The sequence below is a fragment of the Larimichthys crocea genome, chromosome VII (genome assembly GCF_000972845.2).
Source record: "Larimichthys crocea isolate SSNF chromosome VII, L_crocea_2.0, whole genome shotgun sequence".
NCBI classification, from domain to species: domain Eukaryota; kingdom Metazoa; phylum Chordata; class Actinopteri; family Sciaenidae; genus Larimichthys; species Larimichthys crocea.
In genome coordinates this window covers 5,617,385-5,642,080 of record NC_040017.1, presented here as the reverse complement: position 1 = coordinate 5,642,080, position 24,696 = coordinate 5,617,385, and the positions used below count along the sequence as shown (strand labels likewise).

Sequence of the window (24,696 nt, the reverse complement as noted above, 5' to 3'; positions counted from 1 at the left end):
AGCTCAGTGTGTGGTGACGCCACCATCTTGCCAGTCCTGCCTCTGCCAGCTTCCGCCTATTTCAAAAATGGACAAAGATGTTGAGCGTTGGTGAAGCTGAGCTGACTGAATGAAGCCTAAATGCTCAAACACACCTGTCAGTCAAAGCGTCCATACTGTTAATTCTGCATAACTTTAAGCCATTTCAACAGGTGAGTTGTATATAAATTCACCCTCAGTACAGTTGTCATGAACAGGGAAATTAGCTACAGAGACCAAAACAGTTTTTTGTTCCAGGTTGTAAACATGTTTATTTCTGCTGTGAAGTTGGCCATTTGAACATGGGGACTTATGGAGACTGACTCACTTCTGGAGCCAGCCTCAAGGAACTGCACTAGTTTGGAACATCCAGATTGGATTAAGCCTGGAAGCTAGATGCTAGACCAATCAGCTAACTGTGGGGGTTTGACTTGATTGCTTTGACCTTTCCATCCCATATGGTGCATCTGGAGCATCCTTGACATTATGTAAAGCTATTTTCAGACATATGGGAGAATCTTATTTTCTACTCTTTGAATATGGAAAATGTTCCGCTTTGGAGCTTTAAACTGACCATTGTGAATGTAGACTGAACACTGAACGATTCTCTATCTAGCAGCCTAAGGATTTTCCCTCATCCCTTCCTCCTCTTCCTGCCTGAGGATTTACTCCAGAGGTCAGCGATAAAGCTCAACTGCTGACACCTCTCTGCCCTGATCTCAGCATCCACATCAGCAGCAGCAGTAAACCCCCTGACACCACTGAGTGCACGCACACAAAGTTGTTTATGTTATGTCTAATGGGAGAACTGATGTTGGAGCCTCTAATGCATGCTCACACTTAAAATATGTATGAATTACACAGTATATACCTTTAAATTTTAATTTCTCATCATGGATAGCAAACTGCATGACTGCAACTTACAGTATTTAGTTTCTTATTGAATAGTTAATTCTGGCCAAAAGCTGTATAGGCCTACAGCTACTGGCTATCAGCCCAGTGTGCTGGGTATGCATTACAAATCCATGGGCATGGACTGCAAAACCTTGTAGGCACTGATTATGAATCTGAGTACAGATTAACACATGGCTCCTCTTTTCCTCAGATATCCCCGGGGCGCTAAGAATTAGTTAAAAAAAAGACTGATACCACTGTGTGTGTATGCTTACGAAGGTGAAGCCAGGAGACAGTTTAGCTTAGCTTAGCAAAAAGACCAAAAATACGAGGAAACAGCTACCTAGCTTGGGTCTGTTGAAAGCAAGAAATCTGCCTACGAGTCCCTCTGAAGTTAGCTAATCTAACCCTTAACCCCTGTTTCCAGTTCCTTTGTTCAGTCCGATACCCTCTCCACTTCTAAACTCAACTGATCGTGGCACGAGTCAGGTTCTGCTCAAAGTTTCCACCTCTTAAAGGAAGTTTTTTCCTTGCCACCGTTGCCAGGTGTTTGCTCATGGTGGGACTTGTTGAGTCCCGTAAATAATATTAAAAAGAGTACAGTCTGACCTATTTGGAAAGTGTAAAAAGATTACTTCTGTTATCATTTGGTGCTATATAAATAAAACTGACTTAAAGTTAACTAAATTAAATTTATGATAAGCTAACTAACTCCTCAAGTTAGCCAAATTTAGCACACTACACACTACTCTGTCTTTTCTTCCTCACACTCAGTTTGAGCTATAGACCATACTCTTTATAATATTATTTACAGAGATCCAGCTGTTCCACCAGGAGCAAGCACTTGGCAACGGGCAGAAACCTCAGGCAGACCCAAGCTTGAAAGGTTGAGTTAAAGATAGAGAGTGGCGGATAGAGAGAGAAACCCTTTTTCTTTTCTCTACCCAACTCTCTTCATCCACAACCTGTAATATTCCCATTGGAGTTGTATACAAACACACCACAGTGTGTACAGTAAAGTATTATCATGAATCATAACTCGATAGCAAATGGCAGCAGGTGGCTGCTGAGACCCAAACCGGTGTGGTCACACCATCATTGACAACATGTCAGCCGGCTCCACTCACCATGCAGTGTGCCCCACCAACCAACCCATTCAGCTGTCACACTCTGCTTCTCCTTCACTGAGCTGCAGCCAGGTCTCTGGATTTTTGAGATTCGACTGTTTGAGTGTGCAAGATCAAGACAAACAAGACAACAGGATTCAGCAGCATGTTAAACAAATGAATCATTTAAACATGAACAATTTTGTTTCAATATAATCTACCATCTCAGCTGTACTTAGTGTTTAATGGTAACTTGTTAACATGCTAACACACTCAAGAAACACAGCTGCAACATTATACCACCTAAAGGACCAGTATGAAGGATTTAGTGGCATCCAGTAGTGTAGTTGTTGATTGCAACCCTGTCGCCTCAGCCTCTTTATGGTGGCTGCAAAAAAAACATGCAGAAAAACACTCCAGGTCCTGGCTACTTCTTGTCTCATACACACTTTGAGGAGCTGCCTTTGGCCAAAATGCATCACCAAAGATATTTTAATAAAAAGCGAAGCTGCAGAGACATTTCCTGCTTTGATGATGCACCACCTTTTTCTGCTTTGATAACTGATTCATATTTTTTTGAGGCTGAGCTCCCAGTTTCTGTCTCCTGAACTAACACTTGCTGTTTTTTTAATGTCTTCTACATTCCCCTCCTCTTTATTATGAATGAGCGTCACACACAAATGTGATTTTTTCCCCCCCTCTTTTACTAGCTCCACCTGCTTCCATTGACAGTGATAAGAAGAAACCCATTTTGCATATTAATAAATTACCACAGTCCTTATCATCATGGCCTATCCACGTTTGCAAGGTTAATCAGTGAACTCATTGGGAACATTAGGTGTTAGCTCCAAAATTAGCTCTAATAAATGTCCCATCATCAGTGTGACGCATGATACCTGATGAATAAGAAGCTTTTGCATCAGTTCACAATGTTACCTCTTATTTGTCGCTGTCTGTGACGGACAAATTTTGGACAGGCAATCAAACAAAACAAGTTTGGTGATACAAATCTTCTCTTGCTAATGTATTCATTGGAAAATAGATGGTTGAATGTTTGTACTGTGTAGCTCAGTCCCAGTGGACTCTGTCTCACTTACATAACTTTATCCCCTGCTGCATTATCTGTCAGACACAGTGCGTTTATGATTAAATACACACACATACACACACACACACACACACACACACACAAACACACACACACACACCTTGATCTTTATCAGAGCATCATAAATAATGCCCAAAATTAACTATCATTAAATGCTTTCATTAAAGCTTTAATTATGGTGCTGTTTACTGGATCAAACTAGATCAACTCAACATTTACTATTAGTTATTTAGCAAGATGTGGATGTTTATACCTTTTTCCTACCTATTTATGCTATCACGTCTGTTATGGAATTTTCTATCCTTAGGTTACACAAGGTACGTGTGGGCCTTGAGGTCCTCAGCAGTATTAGTTGTTTGGCTTTGGTTGAGAACAGCAGGTTCCAGTCTATCTCAACACTGTGGTGGCCAGGGTCGAAGAAACCTATTGCTGCCGTCTTAGACATAATAGATAGCTTGCTCCAATCTGCGTAAACAGACATCTGTGGCTTCAGACTAGAATATAAAAACATTCTCTTTGACAAATTCTGGGCGTTTAGTATTTGTGGTGTTATCTTGGGGTTTAAAGTCTATTCACCAGGATGAGTTGGGCAGAATGTGAGACCGACTCAGGCACTTCTGATGAACTTTGAGAGTGTCTCTAATTCTCCTTGGCCAAGCGTCAATAAATAAGACATCAGAGGCTCCTGAACACTTTCTTCCTTCCTGACCTCACCATTGACCTTTGACTTCAGCAATTTCGCCACAACTACAACCATGACACAGTCTTATCAGTCAGTGGTCATAAATTTGCTAATGACATATGGGTCATTATGCAGTTATGACATGTTGTTAACAATGATTGGCAGCTGATGTGATTGGAGACTAGCATTATTTCAGTCGAGGAGCTGGTGTCCGAGAGGTTACAGGACGAGGAGGAAGGTTAGAAGAGCGCTTCTCCAGCCTGAACGTGGCCATGGAGTTGACCATCTTGTCTCTCTTTGTGCTTCTTGCATTTGGATCGTCTCATGCCAAAGGTAAGACAAAAAGAAGAACTACTTTAGCGATGCACACTCTTGGACATGGATTTTTGTCCTACTGTTCAACTTCTTCTGCGGGACACTTTTTTTTGGCAGTCTTATACTTCCTTCTGGAAACCTAGAGTGGTTCAAACTTAAAAATGCCCTTTGTCCCTATTCAGAGTTTTAAACCATTTCATACTTTTTTAAATTTTCAAAACTTTTGTGCTGCTTTGTCCAACTCCAAAATCAACCCATTTATCAAGCTTGCCAACTTCTCTTCAGTCCTTCTCATTCAACTCATTCATACTTTCAGCCACAAACTCCATTCAAACTTTTAACCATTCTCCACCTATTGTACTTTGTCATATCAGTTTAACTTTTTTATACATTTCCAAGTTTTTCTCTAATCTCAGTTTATATTCCATGCTCTCTGTTTTTTTCTCTGACACTTCAACTGCTTTTGTTAGTTACGTATCAACTAAAAGTTCTTCCACCAACAATGACTTTCAGGTCATTTTGACTTTTTACAGTGCACACACTTGTGTCACAAGTGTCTTCAGTGTTTTCACTGACACAACTCATTAAATTACTTTTATCATTTTATATCACTTCAACTGCTTTCAGTGGTTGAACATCAACAGACATTGCTTTGATTTCTTACTTTTTAAACTAACAGTGCGACTGTTTTTATCTTGCTTTAACAGTTCAACTGCTTACACTTTGATGAGCACTTCAAACCATGTCAGATCTTCAGATCTTCACCTTTGAACAACAACAAAAGTCTTTCATCTCACAACTTCATTGTTCATACACAATTTACTCGCCAACTGCTTTCACTATTTCACTATTTGTATTTCAACTACGACTCAAATACCAGCTTCAACTGCTTCAGTATTTAAACTATTTCAAGTGTTTCAAGATATAAATCACCCACAAAGTTTCTTCAGAAAGTGTAACCTTTTCTAGTTTTCCTTCCTTCACTTGCATAGACACAAAGCAGCAGATTTTTCATAAGATCGCAGAGGCCTGAAAATGTTGAGTTTGATATATGATCCTCACCTTTTTACCTTGGAGTTAGACTTCTGCTCTATTTTTCTGTGCTGTTTTAAAACTTAATCACCATCCATTCAGGTCTTACTTTCTCCTCTCGCTTTGTGCTCTGTTTTTACCCTCATTTCAATCTTTCATCCTTTCCAACTGTCTCTCCTACCCACTCATTTTATGCAGGGACCTCCACATTTTCCACTTGATTGCCCACTTATAACTTGTGGAGCAATTGGCTGCTATCAGCATTTACTGCTTGTTAGTGGGCTGCCTCAGATGAACTGTAGTAGATAAGAGAGCATGTGAGGGAGGTATGACAGCACAAACAAACATGTTAATACATACGAGTCCCAAAAGACCTGAACAAAGAGCAGTCGACGAGGGTTTATTGTCTCTGCAGTATGCACAGAGCAGCTCTTTGATGCTCTGCATAAGTCACATTAATATTTTGTTCAAAGAAAAGTTACACTTGTAGTGAGATGGATGATTGTTGATTCCTGTAGTTGCATCTTTTTGTTGTGACACTTTAAAATCTTTCCACAAAACAGAGGTCGAATGATCTGACTACCATTATTTGTGCACCAAACGCCAAAAATCTGATCTGTGTGTTCATCTATAGTCGAGGAGGAGAACCCAGAGTTCTGGAGGTCACAGGCCCAGAAGTCTTTGCAGTCAGTGTTGGACAGGAAGCTGAACACCAATGTGGCCAAGAACATCCTGTTTTTCCTCGGAGATGGTAGGTAACACACTTTTCTTTCATTTTCCCCAATGAATAACATCAGACAGTCTTGGCAGGGTGGAAAGGTAAGACAAGCAGAATTAAGAATTAGTGTCTGACCTCCTTTCTTTTATAATTATGGACCTTGTCTCCCCTGTCTGTTTCACCAACGTGCAGCCAAAACTCTAATATTTCATAGGACTTTGGTCTTTACAGCACACACACATTACAGATAGACATTTCTATCATATAAGTGGAAGTGGTGAAAGTTATCAGGACTGTAAGACTGCAATGAATATTAAAGTGTATGTGTGTGTGTTTTGTGTGTGCATTAGGCATGGGAATCACAACTTACACAGCAGCTCGTATCCTCAAGGGACAGCTGCAGAACCAGACAGGAGAGGAGACAGTGATGACCATGGACACCTTCCCTAGTGTGGGACTAGCTAAGGTACACACACACACACACACACACACAGATGAATGGACAGGTACCTGCACAGAAATATGTAAATGCGCTGCACATTCATATATAATCTAAGAGAGTAACCTACTGCAATTTTGCCACACATCACCCGTGACTGCTCTCACAGATTTGTCAAATTGTCAAGTCGAGTCAATTTATTCATATAACCAAATACACAATTTTATCTCAGATGGCTTTACAATCTGTGCAATATCCTTAGACCCTCAATTGAATACAAATGTGATCAGCCCTGTGGCCCATGAGAGCGGTGTAACTTCGTAACTTCGCCTGTTTGCATACAATATGTCTGAAGTTTAGTTAGAATCACTAAAGTTTCATTTTCCTCCTCATTCAGTTAATTTTCTTGCAATACCTCTGTAGACACAATCCTCAGTTTTCATATATTTAAGTAGTGTAGTGTGTTCTATATATATGCTACATTCATGTTTATACTTACAGCGATACCTCTCCAATACACCCAACCCTTTCACATATTTATTTATTTTCTAGCGTATATTTAATAAGCTTAATGCTGAGCTGAGCTGTTTCTCTCACCCAACAACATTTCAACAGATTGTTCTGTTGACCCTGTGTTAACCTACATAATAAATACAACTAAAAACTGAAACTGTATGAGACAAAATGCAGCACACATTTGGTCAAAATTAGTTAAGATACCATAGTAACCAAATAAAAAGTTAATATGCTACAGATATGTTGTAATATCAGCGTGTACAATTTGCCATAGCAGAGCAAAAAAATCCCTCCATCTGTGTGTTTGCTTTGCTACACAACACAAGAAACGCAAATAGACAGCAGTAGACAAATTTTGCTGAATCTAAATCTTGATAGTCCAGTTTATTATTCCCCATAACTGAATCAGACTGTAGCTAAATTGTGAAGGAATAACAATGAAAAATAAAATCCCAAGAACAACTAAAGCTAAAGGTAGTTAGGTTAGCAGTAGAAGAGAGTAGCAATAAATGCCATCATAGTTTTTCACTTTGGAATTCTGAACTATGCTTCATTAACATATTTGAACTCAATTGAACTTTAAATTAACATATTAAAACCTATTTCATTTTATTGGTCATTGTTTATTACATTGATTTTAGAAGAAGATTCAGTCATACATCAGACAATCATTTAAGGAGAACAAAGTTATTTATCAAAAAACAAACAAGACAGCTGATTAAAAAACTGTCAGAAGACATTTACCATTTGCAGTTAATTACTATGATATACTTTATATGTTATAGATTTGTAACTGTTGCTTCATTATGTTGCCCCATTTGGTCATTTCTTATTATATTCTATTTTTATTTTCTATTGTCATTATTTTCGTTTGCAAGAACATTTTTCCACAAAGTTAAAGCTCATATTGTCCAGTAATATGTTTTACTCAAGTTTAGTTTATGTATGTGTGTGTGTGTTTGTGTGTGTGTCGTGCAGACCTACAGTGTGGACTTCCAGATTCCGGACAGTGCAGCGACAGCCACAGCGTATCTGTGCGGAGTGAAAACCAACCTGAACGTCATCGGCGTCAATGCAGCGGCTCGCAACGGAATCTGCAAGACTCAGAAGGGCAACGAGGTCACATCCATCCTAAAGTGGGCCAAAGATGCTGGTAAGCCCACTACAGTCCAAAGTAAAACAACACAACAGAACAACAACAAAATAAAAGCAAAAAAATAAAATGTTTCATCTGGGTCACAGTGAAAACTATTGTTTCTATTGTAGAACAGTCTATTAAAGGGCTAGTGTTGAAGTATAATAGTCCAGACTTTGGTTTTATTATGTCATTTTGTTGTGTGTTGAGATTGCTCTATTTAAACAAGTTGCCCAGTGTGTTTGTACACCTAAAAGTTAGTAACAGTAATAAAAAATGTAAAAATAAATTAAATAAGATGGGGGAGTAGAGCCAGCAAGATTACCAGCCATTCATTTTTTGAATAATGGAAAAACTGTTATAAATAAATATATATATATTTTAAATGCCAATAAATGTTGATGACATCATCACAGCTGTACAGTCTGTTGGTCAATTTGAAAAACTAAAATTTCTTAAATCAGCAGATTTATTTAACAGATGTGGCAAACTGTTGTCCTTGAGTTATGTCATATGGTAGTAAATAACTGCCACGCTCATTTTTTTTATTGCTTTATTGCTTTATTGCTTCCTCATGATGACATGTTAATTTATCTTGTTCAAGAAAAGGACTTTTGTTTTCTCAAGATCACTGGATCATTTTGAAGTTCTCCAAAATAAGTGTATGGTTCATTTGATCAAACCTGATTTCAACCTTAAAGACTTTCCCGGAACGATTCATACATGGAAAGTAATAAACATGATGTTATGTAATAATATGTGTATCAAAGAGGCTTAAAGGAATGATATAATGTAGTAACTGTAAAAGAAAGTGTATTCATGAATTCATTTGTTTGACCAGACAGCCCATTATACTACCATAAATGCCAAACTCATCCAGCAACTGTTACTGATGATAGCGATATATGAACAAATGCAACTCGTTGCTGCAGCAGAGACAGTCCTGAAGGGATAATAATGCAGGATGTCTTCAAACGGAGCTGTGATTGAAGCAACAAATAGGATTCTCTTACTCTTTGTCAGGTTGCAGGCAGAACCCTGACACAGCCCTGCTGTGTCACACTTTAGTTCTCGGTCCTGACAAAAGAAAATCCCTCAGGTCTCATACAGCCTCAGCAAAAACCTGATTTTACAGCTGAGTGCTCTGCTGTGAGCCATGGTGTAGCGGTATTACAGAGGCCACCGGGGAGCTGCGGGCATCAGCAGGCTGCGGGCCGCAGGTTGTGCTGCAGGGTAATGTGGAGCGCAGGGAAGCACCTTGACTCTTATCATGTTCCTGTGTTATCAACGGCCATGAATATCTTATAGTGCGCACACACACAGCGTGCCATGGCCCTGACCCCTGCACAGCACTGGAGACTGACAACCAGGTGTGTGTGTGTGTGTGTGTCTGTGTTGTTACAAGGGAGATATTGTACAAGGTACGAGGTATACTTTCATTGGATAAATTTACTGCTATTTTAGTGATTTATCAATACATTTTGTCTGTAAAATGTCACCAAACTGTAAAAATTCTCGTCACATGTTCGCAGAGCCCATTGTGATGTTTTTATGATGACATGTCCACAACACAAAGAAATTCAGTTTACTATAATAACAAATATTTACATTTCACGATTATTTTAATATTGCTAATATTTTTTTGTACCAGGCTGTAAACATGATTATTTCTGCTGTAAAGTTGGACATTTTAACATGTGGACTTTGACTCGTGTTGTAGCCAGCCTCAAGTGGACGTTTGAGGAACTGCAGCTTTTGGCACTTTTGCGTTGGCTTCACTTCACAGCCACAGAGGTTTCTTCTTGTTTATAACCAATGACTTTGATGAGTAACTTGTTTCAGTAGTTGTTTTACCTTCCCACGTTGCTTAAAAGGACACCTCATATCTTAACAAAACCATAAGACACTATTTGCAGGGACTGAGAAAGTTGTTGCTCAGGCAACACCTTGCCAGCTGCTCATAGATTACACAAACACATATACAGGCCTATTTAAACCTGTTACGCATTAACCATGAAACAAATTGGTCTTCTAGGCAAGTCTGTCGGCATTGTAACAACCACACGAGTGCAACATGCCACCCCAGCTACCAGCTACGCCCACAGTGCAAGCAGGAAGTGGTACAGTGATGCTGACTTGCCTGAGAGTGCCAAGAGGGATGGCTGCACCGACATCGCCTCCCAGCTCATCAAAAACGTGGACATAGATGTAAGCTTCTCCATAACTCCGTAATTCTCAGATAAACAACTGTATTCTGTGCAAACCTATTTGTGTGTGTGTGTGTTTCCAGGTGATCATTGGTGGAGGTAGAAAGTACATGACTCCTCGGGGCACCAAGGATCCAGAATACCCCAGGGATTACTCCTCCAGGGGCAAAAGAAAAGACGGACGCAACCTCATCAATGAGTGGACGAAGATGAAAACTGGAAAGGTAACATTTCTGTTTAACCGGACACAGTGACCAAGAAAACAGCCTCAGTCATAGCAACAGCTTCAGGTCTCATACACGTGAGGATGTAAAATTATAAAGTAATGGTCATGTAACAATATGTACAAAGCTAACTGTGAAAAGTCAACTAACTTAGGATGAAGGTTGGACGCAAGGCAACCTTACTGTAGCGTGTACTGGAAGTTAAGTTCTTAAAACAGATATATGTCACCCTACAATGTGCAAGTAGAGAATTGATTTATTGTTGTGTGGTTGAACTTCTTAGTAGAGCTGCATTAGAAGGAATATAAGCATTACTGCTTTCAACTTTATTTTAACCACAAGATAATAGTAGAACAATACCAGGCAACAACATTAACATGATGGTATGTGAAAGTCATCATATGTGTAAACATACAATGAGGACTTAAAAGCAGGAAGGATCAGCACCTTGATGTTCTGCAGACGCCGTACTAACAGTTTTTATGGGAACTATTTTATATGTTTTTATGGCTATATATATTATTATATATATATATATATATATATATATATATATATTATATATATCTATTATATATATCTATATATATATTATATAAACCTCAGTGGAAGTTTTTGGGTGTAAAAGTGGGAGTATTGATAAAAACAAAATGCACAATAAATGTAAATCAATAATGACATGAAGCATGTTACTTAAACATCCACTGAAATGATAAAAATCTACAGCAGATGAAATAGAGCAATGAGGGAACTGGAACCTTTCTGTAATCATTTTAAAGACATCATCTTGTTGCACCCTCATATTCTGCAGTGGACTGATCAATTAGAATCAGTGCCACCAACTTTTGGTTCAGATTTTAGCTATATTTGGGTAGAAACTTGAATATGGTTGAGTTTTTCAAATGAATTTTTAATGTATTGAGCACCACAAAGAGGTGGATATGCCAAAATGTCTGCACAGTATGCTAAAAGTGTATTTATAGATAGATACTGTAGATATCACTAGGGGTGAGTGAAGGATGATATTCTTTGCTATTTGTCAGTCCTTCAGAAGCAGACTTTTTAATTACATGTATTGATGTGCATCAGTGGTGGAAGTGTGACATTCCTGATTACTGAACACATAATGAAAGAAGCTTTTGGATATTTTTATGATCACAATGACTTTTTACTTTGGTACACAGAGATTTAGGCACTTTACCCAGGAGTAACAATAGAAGTTTCATATGGAGCGCAAAATTCTCTGCTTGTCTTCTACATCTGTGTATTACATAAAATTTAACAAAAACTGGTGTATTTTAGCAGAGCGTACTGCAGTAAGTGACTCATACAGCAAAGAAAAGTTCACCCAGTGACTCACAGCAAGCACAAAGATGTTTTACTATCCTCCTCCAGCTCAGTGTGTGAATTTTTGTGTCCTGTGTCATGCAGGTAGCCCGCTATGTGTGGAATAAAACTGATTTTAATGCTGTTGACCCTGAAACCACGGACTACCTCATGGGTGAGTTTTTGTTTTAGCCCTCTAATGCCTCGCTTGCTAGCATAGCTTAGTTATACATGGCAAAGTATTCCCATTAGGCCCTTGAAAAACACAACATCAATATGTCTAACATCAATATGTAATGTCCTTGGTTGACTCATCAGGTGGTAGGCTCCCCATTTCATCTTGTATTTGTTTATAAGTCATGAATACATGTTTTTCCTTCAAAGTCTCTGACCTACGTAATGTTCAAGGTACAATCACATCCATCACGTCAGTCTTTTATGCCATCTGTGGTGAGCACACAGTTTATTGTGTACAGTACATGATGAAGTCAACATTTCGCTGTTATTTTCATATTATTCTGATTTCTGTATTACACTGTACTAGGGCTGGGTATCAGTACTCGATACCTTTCAGTTATCGACCGAAACAACCCAGTACCGAGAAGTATCGAAAGTGGGCCTGTCAAACGATACCTGCACTCAGTTCTTTTTGTACCCAGATGTACTGTATCCTTTAACCTGTGGAGTCTTCGGAATAGTATCCACTTATCCACAGCTAAAGGTTACTAATTAACATGTTTTAAAGGTCCAGTGTGTCAGATTTAGTCCTCTTTAACAAAGTCCACCATGTTGAACAAAAGCATCATACACACTGACCCTTTAACTGCTTTGTTTAATCTGAATTAAAAAAAAACATACTGTACAGTGTTTATGTCAAGCTACGCTAACTGGTTACTGGTTCATTTGTGGTACAGACATGTGAGTGCTATTCATTTTTATCTTCAAACATTCGGAAGGAATCTAGTGTATTTTCAAAATGTAGAACTATTATTTTAACTTATTCTCGTGAAGCAACTCCAACTTCCCCTGTCCTGATGTTCAAATCATGGTATTTCCTAGCCCCACGCTGTGCCTCTACCTCCTCTATTATAGATTCCTGCAAACGATGAGGAGTGTGGGTAACAAAACACACAGTCCTGCCAATGGTTTCGCATCATTCTGCTGATAGACCAGCAAAGCAACAAAGGCAGTGAAAAAGAAGAATAGAAAAGCCATTTAAGATGTATGTAAACAATGCAAAATGAACTCCTAGGGCACCTTTAACTTGTCATAGAGAAAAACACAGGTGTAACTAAGTATAGCTCTGTTCCATTGTAGAGTGACCGATTTTAGAGCCCACACACGAGGCCTATGAAGCTGGCATATCTAAAAATGAATCATTACATTTATTTGTTACAACTGTTCCTTTCCTGTTTTGATAAAACAGAACTGCACCCTATCTTGGGCTTGGACCCACTGTTCCCTCTCCTTCACCTGGAGACTTAACTCATATAGTGACTCTGTCTACCATTTGGTGCTGTGCAGGAAACATACAGTCAGCTTGATTTACAGTATCATGATGTCAATAAGCTCAGTGTCTTCTTTGTGGTGTGATGTGTCAGTCATCTTTCTTTTTCTGGACTGAGTTCACTTGCTGCTGTAGAGACTTTGTATTGTACCCTCACACTGTGGTGTATCAGTTCCTGTGCGCTGAAAATAGTAGTGGTAGGTGGAGGAAGATAGGACTTTCCTTTCTGCTGCACCTCCATTGTGGGCTGATGAGACATACATAATGTATTTTTACATGGAAATCTGTCTTTCCCCCCAACCCCAGCTCTGTTTGAACCTGGTGATCTACGCTTCGAGATGGACAGGGACCCAAACATGGACCCGTCCATCGTCGAAACTACAGAGAAGGCCATCCGCATCCTCCAGAAAAACCCTAAGGGCTTCTTCCTGCTCGTGGAGGGTGAGGACACACTTTCCATCACTTAATGTGCAAAAGGTTGTGGATAATGAAATCCCCAGAGACAGTTCTGCTAGAAATAGAGGAAAAAACATGTGGCTGGTCTAGGTGGATCAATTGAATCATTGATCCAGTTATAATCACAAAGGGGGCCCACGTGGCAATTAAGTGGCTACACTGGTAATTATTGTGGGTTTCTAAAACATCAATATGTGTTTACATTTCTATTATAGTCACATCAGCACTTGGTTTGAGGTCATCGTCACGCCGTATAGTAACAACCTCCAGAATACACCATGTTAGAGAACAGTGTGTACCTGCAGTGGATCCGGTGATTTGACATTGATTTTGCATACAGCTCAATGAGTTTGCCGCAGTGTGTGCTAGTGGAGCGTGGTTGGCTGATGTCTCTCTGTTCCACACGGCTGCCTCACCGGCCTCCTCATCCATCTCTCCTTTAATCTGAGGCAGCTGCCTGGGGACTCCGTGTTTTACTGAGTGTCTTCACAATGGCTTTAAAATAACAGGCAAATGTATAAATAGAAGCAGGCATATGGTGCACCCAATCACTGACAGCTCACTGAGACCACAACTTAACTGGAGCCAACTTCACTTTCCAATATGGCTGGTTGGGAGGACAGAGATGTGCATAAGTTGAAAAATAAAATTACACAGAATTTATCCCACAGCAAGAGGATTGATCTAAAATTCTCTTGAACCGGGTCCCCTTCCCCAATTTATGTTTTATTCCAAGAGATATTTTTCAGCCTCACTACAACTGTATTTAAAATAAGTTGTCTGCTTACCTCTAACAATGTAATAACAATGTAATAATAATATAATGACTTTATTTATAGCACACCTTTTAAATACAGTGTTTACAAAGTGCTGTGCTAATGGCAAAAGACATTTAAAAGACAAGAAAACAATATAAAACAATTAAAAATTTAAGTTAAACAATACATAAAAATAAAATATAAACATATAATGATAAATTAAATAAGAATGATAAAAATAAATTGAAAACACACACTGCATACAACCCATACATTCACAGACCACATTTCAATAGAAATAATAAAAAAAAAAGTTAAATTTAAAAAATCACATAAAAGCAAGTCTATGAAAATGTGTTTTCAGAAGTGATTTAGAAGAGTCCGCTGATCCTGCGAGCCTTATGTCTTCAGGCAGAGTGTTGAGGGGCCCTGATAGCCCCGTCACCTTTAGTTTTGAGCTTCGACTTCAGAACAGACAGAAGGGACCCATCTGAGGACCTAAGGCTGCGGGCCGGCTCATAATGTGTCAACATGGCTGCTATGTAACATGGAGCCAGACCCAGGCATGCTTTAAAGGTGATCAGTAAAATCTTAAAATAAATTCTAAAACGAACAGGAAACGAGTGAAGAGAAGCTAAAGTCGGTGTAATGTGCTATCATCTGTAGAAGCCTAACTGCTGCATTTTGGACAAGTTGGAGGTGAAAGCATGATTTCTGATTTACGCCAGAAAGAAGGGAGTTACAGTAATCAAGTCTGGAGAATATTCATGGCTGACTTTTTCTAATTCAGAGAGAGAGAAAGGATTGTTTTGATTCTAAAGATGGTTTTGAACTGATGGAAACAAGACTGAACTACTTTTGTGATGTGATCCCTGCAGACTCAACTTTGGAATCCACTTCTACTGTATATACATATATGCATGACTTTTAAACTTGGCATGATGTTTTCTGATGTGAGTGTAAAGTCTGCATAGCTTATAAAAGTTACAATCCACTATCCTCCTCTGTGATTTATCAAACTTTTGAGTCCAGTCAAAGTCCCAAATCATTTGAGACAAGGCAGATTAAGACTGTGTCTCATTTTGCATACTAGCACTACTGCAGCCAAGCACTTGCAGTGAATATATATACATATTATATGGAAGTTGTACATATGTTTTAGTGTGGTTGCAATTTTGATGAAGAAGAAGTGGTAAAATTGGGAAATTGTAAAGTCATGATTGTTATTTCCAGTAAAAGCACAATGACCGTACTCGAACTGAGACAACACTACCCTGCTACACACTATGCCAGGAAATACATATTGTACAAAGTGTACTACATAGAAGTGCAATAATGGATGTATCCAGATTGAGAATACGTATTAAGTCTTGTAATGTAAAAGTCCAAGTCAAGTCATTTGAGACAAGTCAGAGTGTGTTCAGGAAGTCTCAAGTCGGAGTTAATTTTCAAGTCAAGTCCTAAGTTACTGGAGACGAGTCAAAGTCAAATTGCAAGTCATTTGAAACAAGTTGGAGACGAGTCTCAGGTCATTCGAGAAAAGTTCAGTGAAAACATCTGAGACGTCAGAGTCAAGTAAGTTGAGAGAAGTCTGACTCCAGTCTAGGGTCATTTGAGAAATGTCCGGTTCAAGGGTCAATAGACAATCTAAGTCAATCCATTTGAGACAAATCTGTAAAGACAAGTCAGGTCAGACGTCTTTTGTCATTTGCAGGTCTTTTAGGATTCTCAATGCTGTCCAGGTTCATGAGCAGTGTTTTTTTTAAATTATTATTAAGACAATGATGTTCTTTATATTTACAGTATGTGGCTATGAAACGTCTGTCTGTCATTTTCCTATTTAGTTTTTATTCTTCCACATTTTTATGAGGTCAAAATGTTTAAAGCTTATATGTTCTTTCAAATCTTTCAAGTCTTGACAGCAGTCAAGTCCAAGTCTCAAGTCTCAGTTCTACGGCTCTAGCGTGTTTACTTTATGCTGGACAAAGTGGCGGAATCACATTATTTTCTTTACGAATGATTTACTTCAGACTTAAAGAAATCTTTGTCTTACTGAGGCAGCCTAATTAAACATGGAGAAATGAGAAAATGATTCAATGGTTTAATTAAACTGTCACTGTCAAATCTTCCTAAAGCAAGCACCCCTTTTCTTACTTGTGGAGAAAATACCGAGCAGTACCAGAAGCCATTACTCTCCTCATTAACCCTTCCCTCTCTGCGGACAGGTGGTCGTATTGACCAGGCTCATCACGATGGCCGGGCGTACATGGCGCTCCACGAGGCGGTTGCTTTTGACAACGCCATCGCCAAGGGCCTTGAACTGACCAGTGAGCATGAAACTCTCACTGTAGTGATGGCAGACCACTCCCACCCTCTTAGCTTCAATGGGTTCCCATTCCGAGGGCAGAGCATTCTGGGTAAATATGAACTGTAAAAGTTGTTGCCTTATGATTTGATTGAATATATATGATTTGTTCTTGGTTGAATCAGCTCACCCCTTTTTTAACACATGAGTAGAAAGTTCTTCCTTTCCTCCATCCATCCTTTGCTCCGTCCATCCATTCCCCTCTAGGTGTTTTTATATCCCGTGACAATAGACACCCAAGGTGGCATTTTGTGCTTGAGGTGTGTGTGTGTGTGATGCCTGCTTCCTCTCATCTTCATTTTCGTCTCTGCCGCCAGCAGCTTGACATTTCCTCTGCTTTCTCTCCCCTGCAATTACAGCCTGGGTAAACACATATAGCTGGCAGCCTTTCTCTCCCTCGCCTTTCTATTTCAGTCCCTCGCTTTCTCCATGTCTCTCTTCCCTCTGCCTGTCTCTGACCATCGACACAGACACCTCACTCTTGTTCTCTCTCTTACATTATTCTCTCTTAAGTTCTCCTCACCCTGTCAGTCTTTTTCGCCTGTTAACCTCCCTTCGGAACATCTTTTTATTGACCTTACCTCTTATCCTTCAGCTCTCCATCACTCTTCCCTCTCCTTTACTTGGAGGCTTCAAACCTACTACACTCATGGAGAGACAGATGGTGTTATCAAGAGTTAAATTGTATACTGCTGATAGCAGGATCATTGTATGCTCGACCTAAATATTCAACCATTAAGATATCAATTTTTTGGGAAGGTATTTGTTCTGACTTCTTGCAATAATAATAATAATTATTAAATAAATATTATATTATTGTCCTTATTAGTGAAAATATATCAACTGTATGTTTCGGATATAAAAAGATGACTAGTGTATTTTAAGTTGTCTGTGAGTTGGAAAAGAAAATGTAACAGTTGCCCCTGGCAACTGCACACCACTGTGCATACACACCGGCTTGCAGGGGGACAGGGACAGAGTCTGACTTTTTGAGAAAAATAAATAAATAATTCAAAATTCATGTATTCATGCAATAAGCTTTTTTCACAGATATAGGCTAGGCCTTTAGTCTCTTGTCTGTATAACTTCTTCTTTTTTCTTATTTCTAGGTCTAAAGTTGTAATCAGTAGGTGCCCAGCAAGTATTTACGGTAATTGGCACTAGGGGTGAAGTGATTAACTTTCATTATTTCACGATTTCACTATTAATTTTACAGGCTCAGTTACACTTCAGAGTTTTTCGGAGTCACTTACAATCAAAGAAAAAGTGGTGAGTTAAGAGTTGAGCTTTCAGTGCAACGTAATATAACAAAGCAGGAATGGAACTGTTTGCACTGTGCAACAAAACAGCATGTAATTCTCATATACTTGAAAGGTGTATAGAATTTCATTTTATTTTTCTATTTCTAGCATAGCTCTTTTCTATTAGTATTTTTTATCTAACTTGTGTATCTTGCGTTGCTGTAACAAGTGGCATTTCTCCCGGTGTGGGATCAATAAAGTCTATCTTATCGTACATATCGCATCGTAACGTGCATATTGTACATATTGTATCATATTGTAATTTCATTCTTTAATATTACTAATTTTTTTTTAAAAATCGAACAAAAAACAACTAAACTAAAAATGTTCATGTGATCGTAGTATAGAGAAATAAATGAATGTATTATAATTGTGAAACAGTGATTTTTTTCTTTAGACTATAATTGCAATGTGAGAATCTATAATCAATACATGCCCAATTGGTACCTGGCACATACTAAATGTGCCTCCCTTGTTAGTTGTTTTTTTTTTACAATCTCTTAAAAGGTGTTTCAGAGGCCCAGAATAAAATCCTGCAGAAAACAATAATATTTTTGTCATGAAGATGTTAACTTTTAAATATTCAACCCACAAACACATCTGTATCAGCCTTCAAAGCCTCTATTTATTGAGCTCTCGTGTTGTGTCGTGCTATTCTCACCTTCTTACTTTCTATTTCCTGTCATATCCTTATTTAACCCTCCTCCTCCTCCTCCTCCTCCTCCTCCTCCTCCCAGCGGTGTAGCAGTGATTAATGTGCTTGTGAAACTCTGAGCTCTTCATCAGCAGGGAGACTCACCAGGCTAATGGCTTATCTGGAGAGAAACACTGAGATACCCAACAAGCTGCAGACCTCCTGCAGCACCCTTGGGGATCCAGAGGCCATACTTCTTGTGTGTTTGTGTATATGTGTGTGTTCATGGACGCAAGTCAAACAGAATGTTTCATGGTCTTCCTGTATTTTCCAGGTAAATCTCCCCTGTGGGCTACAGACATGCTGCCTTACACCACACTGATGTATGGCAATGGACCGGGACGCAAAGGAATCGACGGCACGCGCCCAGACATCCGTAAAGTCGACACTAGTAAGACATGCTCGTAATGTCTTTGTTTTCCTCACAAGAATATCACAGACCTCAAATTCCCTGACCATTTACAGCACTCCTTAAACCAGTGGTACCCTGAAGATCACTGAATACACTAATGACCCCTGACATACTGTATTTTATAGATATCACATTTTATATTCAGTGCATAACAATAACAGTACAGAACTGATAAATTGTACAAATTAACTAGATACTGGACTTTTGGGGTTGATATTCTTTATACATTGAAGCAATATCACACTCACAGTCGGATGTACAGAATATCAGCATCAGTGTGTCAAGTCGGTTTACACAAATAGTTGCATTTCCTAAGCACAAGCTTGCAAGCTACTTTGTGTATGTTATATTAATGTCAAATTAACAAGAAGGAAAATAAACATACATTTTTTACAATGATCTCCTAAATATTGTGACAAAGATATATGTCTGATGTTTTTGTTTTTAGCAATCTTATAGACAACTTTTTTGACAAATTTAGTTTGTCTTCTCATTTCTTTGGTTGTTTTAACTTGACTAATGCAAGATGAGGCTGTTTATCAAAGAGTGTCGGCTCTTTTAGCAGGTCTTTTTTTCAGGTTTTCATCATGTTTTTACTATGTTTTTGTTTTTTTTAAGTTTATATCTTAAATAATAATAAAAACTTTAAAAAGTTGAATGAAATGCTGAGATATAGACTGTATTTAAAAAAAACACACACATACAAAAAAAAGTTAAGAAGGCTTTACAAATCCTGTTGAAGCTCTGGTGACCATTAGTCAGGTTGGGAACCAGTCCCTTACGCAGTCAGTAATATAATATAGTTAATTCTTCATTATCTTCGTCTTGAGTACGTTCAAGGACGAAAACACCAAAAACAAACAGTGGGAATGAGAAAACGATTTCAAAACAATCGGAATGACCTTTAAATTTTATCCTACTGTGTTTAGATCCATGTCTGATAATGCAGTATAACCTTTCCTCATAATATAATCAGCTGTACTTTCTCTTTGTCTGACATTTATTCTGATTTAATTTCGCAATATTTGTTTTTATAACCAACAAAGAACAAGACAATAAATATCAATAGATTACTGATCAAGTAAGAAATGACAGTGGTATGAATTTACTTTCCCCACATGGATGATTTACAGTTTCACCTCATCTTTTCAGCATTAGTGAGAAATATTCAGGCACATTTCAGATGCATAGATGGACTTTTGGCAGCCCATCAAGTGTGTTAGCATTGTTGCACTTATTGTAAGAGTGCCAAATGAATGAGTTGTCCTCTTGCTGTCTTTTTTCCAGAAACTAAAGACTACGTCCAGCTGTCTGCCGTGCCCATGCAGTCAACCACTCACAGTGGAGAGGATGTGGCAGTTCTCGCCCGTGGACCCATGGCCCACATCTTCCAGGGCGTCCAGGAGCAGAACTACATCGCCCACGCCATGGCCTATGCCTCCTGCGTGGGTGCCAACCTGAGGCACTGCCAGGGGCTAACTGGACCACCTGTGGTTAAAACCACCTTCACCGACCAAGAGAACGGAGTCGAGGCAGCTCGTAGCTCAGCAGCTTTGCTCTGTAGCCTCCTCAGTGTGCTGCTGATACTCACAGTGCTGATGTGAGATCCCTTTACATCACTGAGCCCCATTAATCTCACTCCACTTGCCACATCTGGGAGGTCAAGGGTTAGGGTCATAGAGGAGTGGGCAGGGATTTAATGCATTGTTCAGGGATACTTCAGCATGGTGAATGTGTAGCATTTCCAGGGTTATGTTGCCTCTTGTACAGCACCTTGTTAAGAGGGAATTAAATTACTAGTCAACTAAGATAAGCAGTTTTAAAGAAGAGTAATTGTTTAAACATTGCTACAAAATGTGCTGATGGAAGAAAACAGATTCTAACACTGTTGAATGTAAGTTCATCTTGTTTTTACTATATAATCATTTTCATGTTTATTCATATCAATAAAGCAATGCTTCGATAAAAAGTTGGTTTGTCACTTTGTCAGACTTTATCAATATAAACTGTTAATAACAATGCACATGTCATGTATTCACACGTATGAATCCTTCTTACAGAGTATTAAAAGCTTTAATATTCTGATCAGATCTGCATTTGTAACGACTGAACACAGCTCATTTTTCAATTCATCAGAATTATTTGGAGATTTTCTTTGGACAGTGACATGTGTAAGTTTAATTAAGTTTCACATGTTTAAACCACCGAGGTGGGCTGAATGAAACCTTAGTGCTCAAACAAGCCATCTTTAATGGCACCTACCTCAGTTAAAGTGACCACACTGTTAATTCTGCATAACTTTAAGCCTTAATATAATTTAAACAGGTGAGTTCTATAAAAATTCACCCTTAATACATTTGTCATGAACAGGGAAATTAGCTATAGAGACCAAAACTGTTTTTTGTACCAGGCTGTAAACATGTTTATTTCTGCTGTGAAGTTGGACGTTTTACCGTAGGGACTTATGGAGACTGACTCGTTGCCAGCCTCAAGTGGACGTTCAAGGAACTGCTATTTTTGGCACTTCAGCATAGGTTCACTTCACAGCCACGGAGGTTGAATAGAGCATATAGAGCATACTGTCTGTGAGTCCATACTTCACAGATTACAGATGAAATACCTTTTTATATTTGCCATGTAACAACACAGGATGCTGACATCCTCTCACCCAATGAGAATTCAGTATAAAAATGATCATTTCCTACATGAGTGTAAAAATGACTCCTTTGATCCTCTCTTCCAATATCCGCAGTGCTAATTGAGGTTGGAGGGTTTGATGACATTACTACAGCAGTCCATTAATAATGCAAAATATTTAAAGATCACCTATTTTTATCTTTGGGTGACAGATTGTGCTAATTATTTTGGACATCTGTTGGGGTTTGGAGTTTATCACCTGATTTAGACTCTCCTTGTACTCATTCAGACTAGCCAGAAGCCATCATATTTGTTTCGGATGCCAGACACATGTTCTCATCTTTTCACCGCTTTTTCAGGGTCTCATTTGATCTCATTACTACATTCGGACATGCAGTATCCTCAATACATTCAACTTTTATACAGAACTTACATACAGCTACTGCAGGAACGAGCCAGAAAGCTCCTTTATGCTTCTAAACTTGTTTTCTACATGAGTCCTCCTGTCCATGACAGCTCTCCTGCTCATCTTCCACCCTTGCTGCTTCTTGGCTCTGGTTTGGAGCCCTGAGGGGACACTGGAGACAGCGGCTCTCCAGTTGGATCTCAACCTTGGTCAAAGCATCTGTCACTTTGTTCTCCTCTTCTGCTTCTCTGCTTGGCTGGGTGCCGCTCCATTTGTCCCTGTTTTCCTCCATGAGATTTTCTACCAAGAAGACAGGAAGTTGTGTCTGCAGGATCTTGATCCAGATCTCCTTCTTGTCTGCTGTTTCAGGCGTGAATCTCATTGCTGGTGTTGCCTTGCTGGCCTTGTGTTCTGTGCTGTTCTGTGCTTGCTGGAGCAGCTTGTTCTCTCAGCTTGGGCCAAAAGCCATTTTACATACCTTACCGTTTTGCTTGACAGGCTCCAGCATATGGATCACTTGGATGTTGGTAGCTTAGCTCAGAGGGTTTGCTCTGATTCTCCTATAGCCGGACTGGATCTGCTTGTTCTTCAGCTGAGAGACACTGTGGTGGTAGGCTGGAGACTTTTTTTTATTCTGCAGACACCAGAGCTTTTCTGGACGACTTGACAGAAAACATGGACACCTTATCCACTGATGGTGTCCTGCAACAGAAGTTTGGTTCATCTTGTACTGAACACTGGACTCTCCTTCTTTTTGCAGTGTAGTTGCAAAAGGGAATATATGTTGGATTTTTTCATGCATAGATGTGATCAGAAGTCTTAGAAATATCTGCTGTTATGCCAAAATACCCAGTGCAGTGCTGGGTATGTTATAGGTTGGAACACATGAGTGTACAGAGGTAGATTATGCTCATGCTTTGATACTTATTTTGGTACTTGTCACTATTGGAATCCATTCTAACCAGCTGAAATCAACAAGGAAACTTTTTACAGACAGTTTGACAATCTTAACTTAAGGCCCACTTACTATTTTACATTTCACCCACATCTCACTGTCTTCATCAGTGGCAGGAGTTCACTCAGAGGACTCTGTGAAGACTGTACTCATGCCGACTGTAAACTGCAGTTGAAAGCTCCAGAAAAAAAATCAATAAGTGAATTCTGAGAGATTATTTTAGCAAAATTATTATTTGAAAATTCAGATATTAACATGCTCATTCGTTCAGCGATTTCTAAGCCTGAGGGGGTTTGGTTGGATCCTTGACTGCACTGGAACCTTACTTTTATTATAAATTTTATATGAGTATGTAAAACAGTCGTTTATAAATGCCCAGTGGCACCATAAGATGCCATTCAGAATAAATTATGAAGCCTGATCTTAGATATTACTAGTTTAACAACTTTAACACCTAACACCTTTTAGCTTCTTTTCATATGGAGATATTATACATATAACCAGTTCACATTTACTGAGGACATCTGGAAATGAGATAAATCTCATAGTGTTTTTAATATTCATAAAACCATTATTATTTTTATTGTAACTAAAGGTTTAGGTTTTAAAGGTCATTCTGATTGTTTTAATTTAACTAATCAAATCCAGCCTGCAACCTTGTTTAAGGCTATATGAAGGGGTATATCTTCTATATTTCTTTTTGTTCTGTACCCTGTCAACATTTGGCAATTTTTCTATCTGTTTTTCCCTTTATTTCTTTTTTTTTTTTTTTTTAATTATAAAACAAATTAAGTTGTAATATTGGCACGTTTATTAGAGTTTTGGGACATTTTCAGTTACACATAATTGATGATTGATAACTGAATCCAATCCAGTTAAAATGGCTCAGGCATCTATTTAATTCGACAAGTGTCATTTTTAACACATCTCTTTTTGCAGTGTAGAGGCTCCACCATTACCAGCTGTATGAATATGAAAGAACAAACGCATTACATTTTTTGACATCATAGGCTGTTTCTAAACACATGCCAAAATAAACTGAATTATTCCTTATCATATTTTTCTGTCTTTATTTAATGCATCCATTCCTTCCCCTCCTGAGAGCAGGAGCCGTGAAGGTTTCAGTGCGTGCAGCCTAAACACACTCTGCTCTGAGGCTCTGATAATGGCATGCGCTCTCAGCGTTGCAGTCACATACTGCGCAACAGGCACTCCGCACTCCCGTGGCTCCCACGGCTGCCTGCGCCCCAACCTTCCTTTCGGTGGCGCTAGAGCACCAGACAAAGCATCGCGCGGCATAGAAGAGAGAACTGATCCAGTGCCACATAAGCTGTGCTTTCCTTTGCCGCAACTTTGATGGTGTTATGAAATGGGAGCTGAATGCGCACTGCAGGAAAAGAGGAGGTTCAGGAGATTTACAGTCCTCTCCGCTTTAAGCTGTAAAATCACAGGCCTGACATGAGGACAAAATAACGGAATAATATC

At 39.0% G+C, this 24,696-nt stretch overlaps 1 protein-coding gene across 2 annotated transcripts; it reads left to right on the top strand.

Moving 5' to 3' along the window:
* alp3 (alkaline phosphatase 3) lies at positions 1-21,101 on the top strand. 2 transcript variants are annotated; one of them, XM_027280084.1, is made up of 11 exons: positions 1-191; positions 5,790-5,906; positions 6,224-6,339; positions 7,807-7,981; positions 9,999-10,171; positions 10,254-10,394; positions 11,826-11,895; positions 13,534-13,668; positions 16,667-16,858; positions 19,076-19,192; positions 20,501-21,101. In XM_027280084.1, the coding sequence occupies exons 3-11, from the start codon at positions 6,226-6,228 to the stop codon at positions 20,815-20,817; spliced, it is 1,434 nt and encodes a 477-aa protein (XP_027135885.1). In that variant the 5' UTR covers positions 1-191; positions 5,790-5,906; positions 6,224-6,225; the 3' UTR covers positions 20,818-21,101. The 2 variants fall into 2 exon arrangements, with proteins under 2 accessions (XP_027135885.1, XP_010731582.2); XM_010733280.3 differs by lacking the exon at positions 1-191 and adding an exon at positions 4,019-4,141.
* The last annotated feature ends 3,595 nt before the right edge of the window (positions 21,102-24,696 follow it).